Source organism: Monodelphis domestica, chromosome 2 (assembly GCF_027887165.1).
Source record: "Monodelphis domestica isolate mMonDom1 chromosome 2, mMonDom1.pri, whole genome shotgun sequence".
In the NCBI taxonomy this organism is placed as follows: domain Eukaryota; kingdom Metazoa; phylum Chordata; class Mammalia; order Didelphimorphia; family Didelphidae; genus Monodelphis; species Monodelphis domestica.
In genome coordinates this window covers 229,003,598-229,016,707 of record NC_077228.1, presented here as the reverse complement: position 1 = coordinate 229,016,707, position 13,110 = coordinate 229,003,598, and the positions used below count along the sequence as shown (strand labels likewise).

The following is a 13,110-nucleotide window of genomic DNA, read 5'->3' as shown; positions in this document are numbered from 1 at the left end:
CATTTACCAAAAGAAAAAAAAAGTGAACTCTGAATATGCTTCCAGTTAAGAAGTGGGAAAAGGAAGAAGAGCCAATGAAGGAAAATGGAAAGGGGTAAAGAATACATCATAAAAATCAAGTGATGAATTGGGTATAGATTAGCATAGCTGGGAAAAACCCTGAAAGCAAGCCATTTGTTGAGGTATCAAGTACAACAGAGAGGTCAAGGAAAGGGAAGTGAGCCAGTTTTAGCCAGTAGTCAGGATAGAAGCCTGATTTCAGAGGGTTAAGGAAGGAATTGCTAAAAGGAAATAGAAACTAACAGGAGAATGGTCTGTCTTTGTTTTGAAAGATGAAGAGAAGAAACCACTAGAGAAGAAGAACCTGAAAATAACTCAGTGAAAAGAGTATCTCTCTTTATTAAGGGAAGGGGGGAGGCTAGGATCTGGATACTGGTAGAGAGTTACCTTTAGAAAAGAAAAATCTCACTAATCTCAGGTAGATTTGAGAATAGTGATCTTCTAAATTGAAAACGATTGTCCAGTTTCATCAGCAGAGAGGGGAAAAGTAAAATAAATATAGTAGAGGTAAATTTGATTAGGTTTGACAACAGATTGGATATGTAGGGTGAAAGAAAGTGAATTGAAGATGACTTGAACTCGAAGGATTATGCTTCTGGTAAAAGAAATAGGGAAGTTGGGAAGAAGAGATAGAACTTGGGGGGAAGGTTAATGGATTGTTTTGAACATGAATTGGAGATTGTAATGGAGGAGATGAAGGAAAGGAGGGAAAGAGGGGGGAGAGAATGAAGGATTGTTTCCTCCGTTACTTATGGGGAGAGGTAAGCCAGGTACAGTCTCCTTGGAAAGGAGGTGACTCCAATGAGATGATGTCTTGAGAAATGGAGGACAGAAGACTGAAGAGGGATTGATTCAATGAGGTGGCTGGCACTGTGCCTCCCTCAGAGGAGTTCAAGGCCCCTGAGGTCAAAATCTGTCTCTGGGAGACAAGATGACCCCTTGTAATTTCTACCCCCCAAGGGTTTAGGTACGGTCAACTGTCAAGGAAAGAATGGCAGTTTCCTTGGTCAGAGATACTGAGTCACAAGGGTTTGGAATCAACCACCTCCTTGTAAGAACCTAATCTCCTTGTTTGATATCTAAGACAGGCCCAAACTCAAAGTCCAGATATTTCCAAACGGTTTATTTGAGGTTAAGTGAGGCAGGTAATGGCAGAGGCGTGAAGGCAAAAAGGGAAGTAGGTGAAGGGAAACCCTAAGGGTTGTCCCCTTGCACAGGGGTCCCCAAACTATAGCCCACAGGTGACATGTGGCCCCCTAAGATCATTTATCTGCACTGAGACCCCATTGCACTTCCAGAAGGGGTACCTCTTTCATCAGTGCTCAGTGAGAGGAGCACTGTATGTGGCAGCGCCACAAAGTGCAGCATCACTCATGTACAGTATTACTTCCAGTGACATAATCCTTTGCGTGGAGCCTTGTGAGAACAAGGCGCCGCACAAAGGATTATGTGGCTGCACAATGGAAGACGTCAGCATGGTGAGCGGTGATCTGGGGTAGGGGATTCCGCTCTGTGTATACTGCTGCCCGGTATAGTGGTGGCAGTGTTAGGTCTGTGCAAGGTGTGACAGACCCATCACAGCCAACGCTGCAGCCTCCACTATCCCAGACAGTGGTATACAGATTTGTTCATAGTTTTTTTAATAGTCCAGCCCTCCAACAGTCTGAAGGACAGTGAACTGGCCCCCTGTGTAAAAAGTTTGGGGACCCCTGCCCTTGTAGATTGGCTTTCAGAATCTGGAGGCTAGAGTTTCCTAAGGTACAGTTCAAGGAAATGGCAAGGGAGAGAGAGATCCCAGGGAAGGATCAGAATGGCTCTGGTCAGAGTCCAAATCCAAAATCCTTTGATGATTCAGGCAGCTGTAGTTGAAGAGTTTTCGTGGAAGTATTTCAGGATCTCAGAGGGAAAAACAGGTCCCAAATGGATGGGCTTTCTCAGATTCCAGAGAATCTACTTTCCTCCTTCACTTCCCAGGCTGAAAGATCTCTTGTCCATTGGCTTCAAAGTTCTATGCAGCTCTCAGAACTGTCAGCATTCTCCTGCCCTTCTCCCACTGCTCCTCAGGCTGAATCTGTCTTAATCATACTGGTATCTCCTCCTTACCCTACAAGATGTCCAATTAATTGTTGGTGATATGGGGTAGGCTGGAGTTCATGAGAGAGACTACCACTAGATGGATAGGTCTTGATACTCTTTTGCTTAAAAAACCTGAAAAGATGAGTAGTATGTCAAATAGCTGCTGAGAAGTCCAAGAAAGGTGGAAATTTAGAAACAGGCCATATATGTTCTTTTTAAAGTCTATTGCCTTTTCCTGGATTCTTCTCTTCTCCCCTCACCTATTAAATTCCAAGCCATCCCTTAAAATGTAATTCAAATGCTATTTCCTCCATAAAGCTTTCTGAATACTCCCCTCCCAATACACATACACACACCACACACACACATTCAACCCCTCTCCTTCAGAATCTATAATCATTTTTGTTTCATATGTCTCCAGTGTTATGAAATTCTGCCAAAGGATTAAATATAATATTAGGCTGTCTTCTGGAGGGGTGCATATTGAGAGCACAGAGAGCTACTTATTTGCATAGAGTCTAATTAGTATTGAATAATCCCTCCCAACCCTTTGTATTTATTAGTTTGACTAGGATGGTCTGACATCTTGGGAATATTCTTTTTTTCTCTAGGTGATAGCAGACTTATTTGAAAAGCAGTTGCATAGAAGTGAAATTCAAGAAGGACGTGGACTTTCAATGCTGACTACAGACCAGAAAAAAAGAGTGGGCTAAGATTTTCAGTTGGGATGAAAGCATTTGAACATGACCTAAGTATACATTGGACCAGGCAGTATGGTGCAATGGAAAAAGAACTATAGTTAGTCTTAGAATATCCAAGTTTAGGTTCCAGCTCTTCCATTTATTAGTCCATTTATTAATCCTTGGCAAGTCACTTAACCTTTCTAAGTCTCAAGCACAACACAGGCAACACAGAGTTATGGTAGAGAAAGCACTGTGTAAGGCACAAAATATTTACGTGAGTTAACACTGAAGAACATTTTTAAAAACACTTCAAAGGTTAGCTTAATTATTAGCTCCTTAGGGAACAACTTTTCTTTTAACTCACCTGTCCTACCTAAGATACTAAAACATGGATAGAAGGTTGGAACAGCCCATATTCTTTAATCTTGCCAGTTAAAAGACTTTACTCTTACCATGAGTCCATGGGAAGATAATTTGCAGAATCATGGAGAAGGTATTTTGTAAATGTTAAAATGCTATGTAAATATCGTTATTTCTGTTATATAGTAGCCTCACCAAGATTTTAGAACTCCTATCTATTATCTGAAATAAGCCCATTTTATATGGGCTGATTGGTAGGGCTAAATAGTAAAGGAAAAGAGAACTATATTTATATTCTATCTATTTTTAGAAACTCATTAAATTCAATACCATTTAAATTTCTTAGAGCTGCTCAAAAAATCGTTCATAATTGTGAACAGTATTAAAATTTCAGTGACCAAAGGAAGCTAGGTGCCTCAGTGGCTTGAGAGCCAGGCCTAAAGATGGGAGGTCCTGGGTTCAAATTTGGGCTCAGATACTTCCTTAGCTATGTGACTGGTCAAGCCACTTAACCCCCATTGCCTAGCCCTTACTACTCCTCTGCCTTGAGACCAATACACAGTATTTATTATAAGATGGAAAGTAATAGTAAATAACTAATCTTCATGTTTAATGTATGTTTAATAGAAGTTAGCAAATTATCAAGTTATAATTCTATAACCTTATAAAAAAATTACCCCATAACTGTTTTCCATTTGTTTTTAAGGAACAAGAATACAAAGAAAATATCCATAAGAGACCTCCAAAAACTCATCAGCCAGTGAGAGTTTATTCCAAAAAAACCATTCCTTGGAATCTCAAACGCAGCCAGTGGATTCCTAAAGGGAGCATCACAAAGGCAAAGAAAGCAGTTCCATGTAAGGAAAGTAAAATTGTATCTGGTGAAAAACTAGCATCATTTGAAAGTATACAGGAAATTCCATAAATTCAAGAGTAAAACCAACATGCCAATTAGTTGAAGATCTTTTTTCCCCATTTTTATCATTCATATGCTGATTTTCTTAGTGGGAGAGTATATTCTTAAATAGTAGCCTAATGGAGCAAGTAGGTAGCATAGTGGATAAGAGGACCTGGGTTCAGATCTTGTCTCAGACACTTCCTAGCTGGGTGACTTGGGGCAAGTCACTGAACTGCTGTTTGCCTGACCCTTCCCCTTCTGTCTTAAACTTGTTACTAGGATGGAAAGTAAGGGTTTAAAATAATAATAGTGAACTTGAGTAAGGATTCTGATAACTTAGGACCAAATTAAAGATCATAATTAATTGCTGCTTCATCATTGCTCTTGAGTTTGGGCTCAGACACCTTTGTTTTCCCTACTCTTCTTGGATCCTAAAAAAACTAGTGAAATAAGAGGGAAACTTCCAAAGTAATATTCCTATTTCCCTGACCTGGATCCCACTGGGAGCTTGGGTTTCTATCTCACTTTACAATTATCAATAAAACCATTCCTGCCACAGAATAATGTTCTTTGTCCCAAAGAATAAAAGCCCTGATTTTATTTCCCACAGCTACAAATAGGAGGGCAGCTGGATGGCTAAGTGGTTAGAGGCCTATAGTCAGGAAGACTCATCATCCTGAGTTCAAATTGGGTCTCAGACACTAACCATGTGGCCCTGGGCAAGTTGCTTCACTTTGTTTGCTTTGGTTTCCTGATCTGTAAAATGAGCTAGAGAAGTAAATGGCAAACCACTCTGGTGTCTCTTGCCAGGAAAACCCCAAATAGAATCATGAAGAGTCGGACATGACTGAAAAATGATTGAACAACAACAAAGGCAGACTTAGAATCCTTAATTAGACTGTTTCCTTTGTGTATCTCCAAGAAAGATGAATAAACTGAAAACAGTTTGTGCCACAACACCTCAGCTATCACTAACAGGGATAAGATAATATATAAGGGGATGAAACACATAATAGTGAAGTGATGTGCCTTAACCCACCAGACATCACTAAAATAGAAGTAAGAATCACAGCTGTTAGAAAACTTTGTCATTCATTTTGCCAGACCTCACGCTCTCGTTACATCTGTGTTCATACCTCAGTAAAAATAAAGGATGACAATCTTTTGTCCATGCTCCTGGAAGAGTTTCCATACCTCCAAATTTCTAACCAAACACTTGCGAAACTGTGGAAACAACAGGTCTTTCAAACTGAACAACTAAGGAAGATGACATCTGGAGTGGAACAATCAAAAAAGAAGTTCCAGTTTAAAGTGAGTTTCTATCATAAAAGTTTTTCTTTTAAAACTAAATATAAAAAAAAAACTAACTAAATATCCACCTGGTGCAGGCAATAGTTCTTCAAAAGAATAGCCAGAACATGTACCCATTTCTTTACTTGCATTTAATTTCCAGGTTGAAGAGGCATTAAGAAAACACGATCTCCTTGCTGAAATTGTTAAGAAAGAACATGAGCACAATAAGAGATTGGTAAGTTAAGGGAAAATATTCTGTTGCCAAAAGTTTATTTATAAAAGAATGCTCTAGATCAGTGGTTCTCAACCTTTCTAATGCCGTGACCCCACAATACAGTTCCTCATGTTGCAGTGACCCCAAACCAAAAAATTATTTTAGTGGCTACTTCAAAACTGTAATTTTGCTTTGGAATGTAAATACCTGATATGCATTATGTATTCTCATTGCTACAAATTGAGAGGTTGAGAACCGCTGCTCTAGATTATCTGTTTATTTTTATCTACTATACATGGATACAGATTTATTGTCATATTCTTCCCATTCCCCATTTTGACCTCCCCTTTTCCCCTTTCCTGGTAGAAGAGAGAGGCTAAAGAAAAACAATAAACCTTCTCTCTCTTGGTAAAAACAGACATAGCAGGAGGCAGCTGGGTGGCTCAGTGGATTGAGAGTCAGGCCTAGGGATGGGAGGTCCTGGGTTCAAATCTGACCTCAGACATTTCCTGGCTGTGTGACCCTGGGCAAGTCACTTAACCCCTATTGCCTAGCCTTTATCAGTCTTCTGCCTTGGAACCAATACACAGTATTGATTCTAAGATAGAAGGTATGGGTTTAAAAAAAAAGAAAGGGGGAAAAAAACACATGGTTCATAAGCCCTGTTCACATATAGAGAAAAGATTAGTCACAATTTGTAGTGGATAATCAAATTAGAGGTCACAGTGGTAAGAGTACTGGGTTCAAATTCAGGAAGACCAGAGTTTGCCAGCAAGGGGAGTTGCCAGAAAATGGGAGAGAGTCAGAAAATTCTGCTTATTTGCAGAAAAGAAATGGTGGGTTTTCAAAATTATAGACCAATAAGCTCAGCAAAATTCTGGATTTTATGACATTATAAGAATAAATTTTAAAAATTAAAAAGAATAAAATTTAAAATATAGATTATTAGACTTATAAACATTTTTAAAGGAATATAGTACTAAGAGTGATGTGTCCACTAAAAAAATTCAGTGCAAATTAAACACTTTTTTCAAAAAAGGTTTGATATGCCAAGTAAAAGTTTGGTATGTATCCTAATTTCAGAAAAGAATTTGGATAAGATTGTTGAATTTGGGCTTAACCTGCTATTGAGTTGTGGAAATAATATGGTAAAGTATAATGGGTAGAAAATAGGAAATCATAGTCATCTTATGCTGGTCAGATGGAATATTGCTTTCATTTCTCAGTGTTTCCATTTCTTAAAGTACATCAACACCTTGAGTGACATGTTCAGAAAAGGGCGACTAAAATGATAAAGGGCCTGGAAATAATTTCATATGAGCTAAAAACAAAAGACATTTGAGTTGGTTAGCCCAGAGAAGATAAGGTGTGAGGACTCCCTGCTATCATAAAGTAAACTTAGGTTGTATTCTTCCAGAGGGCAGAAGTTATAGGTAGACAAGTCTCAATTTAGCATATGAAAAATTAGACCAAAAAACAAAAAAGTGGTCATAGATAATCTCTTCATTAAGACAGTGATTTCTGCACTGGGTGAAAAGTTGAAAGGAACTCTAGAAATCATTTAGCAACACTAAGCTTTAATGAAGTAGTGTCTGAAATGATTTTCCAGTGTAAACATAGATGCAATACAGTGTAATAGGAAGAAAGTAGAAAGTGAGAGACAATAAAAAATTTTGCAGCTGCTCGCAAAAAGCAACCCTTGACTTCCAAAACACTTTTTTTTTCCTTAGCAAGATTTTAAGGAACGTGTGTCTAAACAGAAGTCAATTCAGATGAAGATAAAAGAAAGACGACAGCAAATTATTCGAGCCAAAAAATACTATGAGGACTATAGAATTCAATTACTTGCAAAAATGATGCGAGCACGGACACGTGAAGAAGCGGTAAATAAATGCTATTTTAATCCCCACTTGTTTTTTTCTTCCATCCTTGAGATTTTAACTTGACTTTTATTAGTTTAGAAATGGTTCATTATGACTGTCCAAGGATTTCAAAGCTTATTATAATAGCAATTAAAAATGACAAGAGCTATGTTTTTAGGATTCAAGGATGTTTAGCCATCAACACTGGATTTAGAATTAGAAAACCTGGATTAAAATCCCAGCTTTTTATTTCTTGGGTGATAGCAAGAGATTTGTTATATTACATATCTGGTCCTCTCTCTTCTTATCTGTTTTCTAACTCTAAATCCTCTGATCTTTTAAATGCTTTAGTTGAGTTTTCCTATATGATAATATCTACATAAACTACATGATGAAAAAAGAAAATCACCTGTATTGTCAAAACAGGTACACGATATTTTACAAATCTCTGGTGAGATCCTGTAGTCCTTAATAGCTGTGGACAACAGTCTTAGTTGACTACAGGCAGAGTAGTAGTTTTCAGACATAAAAGTAGTAAGATATAGTACTGGGCTTGGAGTTAGGAAGGACAAGTTTGAATTCCACTCAGACACTTTGTAGCAATGGCATTTAAGGTTCTCTCAGCCTCCTCTCACTAGATGGATGATACAGTGGATAGGGCGGCATTAGGCCTGGAGTCAGGAAGACCTGAGTTCAAATTTAGCTTCAGACAAATCATTTGACCCTCTTTGCCTCAATTTCCTCATCTGTAAAATGACTTGAAGGAAAAAGTAGCAAACCACTCCACTATTGTCAAGAAAACCCCAAATGGGGACACAGAGAGTCAGATACCACTAAAAAACTACTAAACAACAGCCTTCTAATCTGTAAAATGAGAATAATAACAACCCCACCCTCAGAGTTGTGAGGATGAAATAAGAAAATGTGAACTTTTGTAAATGTTAAAAGTTCTATGTGAATGTTAGGTAGATCTTTTTTTATTTCTTTTTTAAGCCTTACTTTTCTGTCTTAGTAACAACATTTAAGACAGAAAGATTGGAGTTGGTTTTTTTAGCCATTTCTCAATCCATGGGCAACTACTTTGTGAACTCTTTGCTATCCCAAAAAGTGTTACACCTTTACTTTTAAATGCAGTTTGGAGTTTTCATAATCTGCCAGCCAGCTAAGGGTTATTCCTAACTAAGCATAAGGATGCTGATCTTTAGATAACATTAAAAACCATATTTCACACTGCCAGATGGGAAATGAGTAATGAGCATATGCATAGGCATTTGTCAAATAACTTATCCTTCACCACAGCCTACTAACTGAGTGAATATTCTCAAGAAGTATTCTTAGAATGAAATTGGCATTCTTTTGGAGCCACAGTTTACAAGTTCTTTCCCTGCAAGAATGGCCACTTGCAAAAAGATGGTAATAGATGGAAATGGTGCACGGCAGGACTTTATAAACGAGAATGAGATAGCTTGGTGAGTTAAGAAGATTTGAGTTCACATCCTGACTCAGAAACTTAATAATTAGGTTATGCTGAGTATGTCATTTAACCTTTCTTTCATTATCTGTAAAAGGGAATAGCAGTAGCACATTTTTCTTAATAAAATTATCTTTGACAGATATTTAAGAACCTCTTCAAAGAAGGCTTAGAAATTCAAAAGCTAAGATTGCAAGAACTGAGAAACTATGCAAAAGATAAGCGGGAAGAACAAAAGAAACTGCATGAGAATGAACTGCAGTCTTTGGAGAACTATTATAAAGATCAGGTATGATCACTGTTCAGTACATTGTAAATTGTATAACTTTACTAACCTTTCTGCATGTCAGAAATTGGCTTGAGCTAAAAGTAGACCATAAATTCACCAGATGATCTTGAAAGATACTCAAACACCCATATTTTACAAGAACATTATTATGATTCCAGTCCTCAACTACAACTTGAAACTCATCATGCCTAATTCCATGCCCCAGTTCCCTCTAAAACAGTAACCAATGAATCTCTAATAAAAGAATGATTAAATAAAGTCTGTTTCTTCCTTCTAAACAGTTTGCAATGCTAGCAGAAGCTGTTTCACAGGAACGGCAAGAAATCAAAATGAGAGAGGAAGCCCAAACAAAGGTGATTAGTGTGATAATTTGTACACACTTTCCTGTAAAGGGAGTGAAAATGCCATTATTGGTGATATGGGGGAATGGAGGAAATACTCCAAATTCACATATCCCATCACTCATTTTAAGTCGTTTTAATGTCTTACTCTTAGTAATAAATAAGCAAATCATCTGGACATCTTCACATTCTTTTTCTTATTTGGCCAATGTATCTAATGACCCAAGAGATTTGGTTAAGAGCAGACATGCCCAAAAGACTGAATAAACTTGATGGTTTGAATTCTCTTTCAGACATTACATAAAATGAAAAGGGAATTGAGATTCAAGATGGAGCAAGAAATTCAACAATTGCAAAACATGATAATTAAAAATGACGATGACCTCTTCTTTCGAGAAGTGGAAGCTGAACGCCTTAAAGCTCGACTTCAAATGGCTTCGTTTCAGTACAGCAAGAGTCATGTCTTTTGAAATTTAAGAGCCCCAAGCAAGTTTTTATTTTATGCGTGTGTGTGTGTGTGTGTGTGTGTGTGTGTGTGTGTGTGTGTGTGTGTGTGTGTGTGTGTGTGTTAAACTTGAGCATGATAAAATGACAAGATGATTGAAATAAAGATAACAATTTCTTAGGGGATTATCTACTTTTAAACATTGAATGTAACTATGATTTAAGCACTTCTAATAAAAAAATTTTAATGCTCTTTTTATTCCACCTCTTTCCTCCTAATCTGCAGTTTATATGAAAAGGAGCTAATTATGCTTTGCTTCAACACAGATTGCTGTGATTCCATCAGGTTTACTTGGCAATCTATATTATTAGACCTGAGAGATAACCACTCAAGAAGTAGGCTTGACAGAAAAAAATGGAGAGCCACTTTTGGAGCCTACAGAGGATCAATTCTTCCAGGTCCACACATGTGACTGGACAAGTCACTTGACATACCAGCACACAAGGCAGCTCCCTAAAACTATAAATGACATAGAAAGGGCAGAGTTCTCTCCATCGACAGATGTAAAATTAGAATCTGCTCCCCAGGACTCTCAATCCCAGCTTCCCATGTTTCTTCTCACATTTTCTGCTACCATAGGGAGGATATATGTTTTGTGTAGCCTCGCCCTTAAGCTCTCTTTTCTCTTGATCACGGTTTTTGGAGGTGGGGTAAGTTCCAGGCTGAAGAATTTTCCTCACATATCTTTATTCAGGCTTTTACTTTTGTTCTTGTATTTTTCCTACTTCAAGTGATTATTAATAAATCTTATAAAACATAAGACTTGGAGTTATTGGATATTAATTTTAATCTTACGCAGAGGAAGTATCCTATACCATTGACAATAGGTGCTATTCCTATCACCATAAAATGTGATTTCTGCTCTTGAGAAACTTTAAAATTCTCATTGAAAACAATGAGTAAAAAAACAGCAAATTATGCAAGAGTTTAAAGAGCTAGAACAGAATTTCTTAACCTTTGGTCTATATATTCACCATTTAGGAATTTTGTGCTAGGATGAGGAAAAAATTACATTGTTGTTTTCACTGATCTTAAATTTTCTTCAATTATTTAAAAACATTCTTCTGAGAAGGGGTCTATTGGTTTCAGTAGACTGCCAAGGGAGTCTGATGCAGAAAAAGTTAAGACCCTTTGAGATTTTAATGGTCACATCCCTAGTAAGAGGCAGAGCTAGGATTCAGCACTCCTTCCTTTATAATGAATTAACAGATCATTATTATCTGAAAAAGATAGCCTAATGAAAGAGGGAATCTTGTAAAATGGGTAAAGGAAAAGGCACCTTAAATATCTATCTTAGGATAAAGAGTCACCCCAGGTAGAGTCTAGCCAGTTTACAAATTTTCTCTCATATTTGGTATTCAGGAATAAAGAAGCAACAGTAATGTTGGAATTCTATCCTGGTCCTATCCTACCATGAAATATGGGCACTACCTTTTAGGAAGAGCAATGATAAGTTAGAAATTACCCAGAGGAGAACCAAGAGTGAAGCCTTGAACTTGAGTCCATTAGTCTACATGTATTTATAGACGATGAAGCAGGGAAGACAAGCACCAAGAAAAGCCTCTGGGGGCAACTAGGGTAGCTCAGTGAACAGAGAGCCAGGCCTGGATCACATTATATCTGGCCTCAGACACTAGCTGTGTGTCCATTGTGTAATTTGAATCTGTTCCCCCAAAACCTATGATCCTTGGCAAAACTACAATCCCCATCCCACCCCTCACTTCCTGTCATTACTGTGCTGATATAGATAGGATATAAATTGGTTGGAGGTCCATCTCTGTCTCTTTCCTTCCTGTGTCAGCTTTGGTGGAACGGGGATTTTTGAGCAGGTAGAAAAATTTAATCACGTTCTATTTTGTCAGATAACAAACTATAAAATAATACTTTAAAAGTATTGGACATTAATTTAAATCCTACATCCTGGTCAAGTCACTTAACCCCAGTTACCACTATTCTCCCTTGGAACTAATAGTATCAACTTTAAAGGAAAGGGTTTATGAAAAAAAATTTTTTAAGCCTCTGGCAGAATATTAGAACCAAATCTTAAGGGCAGTCAAGAAGTAGAAATAAAGGAGAACATTCTAGACATGTTTCCAGGGAAAAATTACAGAGTTGGGACCTATGAACATCATATTCAAGAAATGGCAAGTAAGCTATAAATGGATCATACAGTACATGAAGGAAGAGTAAAGTGTAAGAAGATAGAGTAGGAAAAAGCAAAGTTGTTTATTTTCAGCTTCATATTTTCTCTTCCCTACCCAGTGAGAATGCAAAAAAGACAATATCCAATATACATGTAATGTAAAGCTATGCAAAAACACTTCCATGTTAGCCATGATGTGTATGTTGTGGAGGAAGAAGGGGGAAAATATCTACCTGCAATCTGTACTTGAGTGCCATCAGTTCTCTATCTGAAGATAGCAATTTTACATCATCAATCTGGGAATTTTTATGGATCAGTGTATTGGTCAGAGTTGCTAGTTCTTTCACAATTTATTTTCATTACAATATTGCTGTTACTATTGCCTGGTTCGACTTCATTTTCTGTCAGTTCATACAAGTCTGCCCAGATTTAATATTAACATCTCTTAGAGTACAATAGTATTTTATCACATGAGTTCAGCCATTCCTCAACTAAGGCACATCTTCCATTGCAACTCTTTGCTGCTATAAGTATTTTGTACATATGAGTCCTCTTCCTTTGATCTTGGGGAATAGATTTAGTTAGCAATATTGCCGAATCAAAGGGTATGCAGTTTTATAATCCTATGGGCATAGTTCCAAATTGTTCACACAGTTGGACTTCTCCACAACTCCTCCAACATTTGCCATTTTCCTTTTCTATCAGCTTAATCTGATGGGTGTGAGATTATACCTCAAAGCTGTTTCCATTTGCATTTCTGTATTAGTGGTTTAGAGCATTTTTTCAGGACTATTGATAGTTTTGATTTCTTCTGAAGACTCTTCATATCCATAGCTTATTTATCAATTGAAGAAATTTCTCTCTAGAAATTTGGCTCAGTTAAGGGACCAGATTGTCAAAAGCTTTAAAAGCCAA

General features: G+C 37.4%; 1 protein-coding gene across 3 annotated transcripts in view; it reads left to right on the top strand.

The window, feature by feature from the left end:
- The window catches only part of CEP95 (centrosomal protein 95), a 37,981-nt gene extending 27,737 nt beyond the window's left edge, over window positions 1–10,244 (top strand). For all 3 annotated transcript variants that reach the window (XM_056817282.1, XM_007482789.3, XM_056817281.1), the window contains exons 15-22: window positions 2,748–2,840; window positions 3,886–4,036; window positions 5,219–5,388; window positions 5,531–5,605; window positions 7,315–7,467; window positions 9,060–9,206; window positions 9,488–9,559; window positions 9,841–10,244. In XM_056817282.1, coding sequence (XP_056673260.1) covers window positions 2,748–2,840; window positions 3,886–4,036; window positions 5,219–5,388; window positions 5,531–5,605; window positions 7,315–7,467; window positions 9,060–9,206; window positions 9,488–9,559; window positions 9,841–10,017 — 1,038 coding nt within the window. In that variant the 3' untranslated portion in view covers window positions 10,018–10,244. The remainder of the gene's footprint in view (window positions 1–2,747; window positions 2,841–3,885; window positions 4,037–5,218; window positions 5,389–5,530; window positions 5,606–7,314; window positions 7,468–9,059; window positions 9,207–9,487; window positions 9,560–9,840) is intronic.
- The last annotated feature ends 2,866 nt before the right edge of the window (window positions 10,245–13,110 follow it).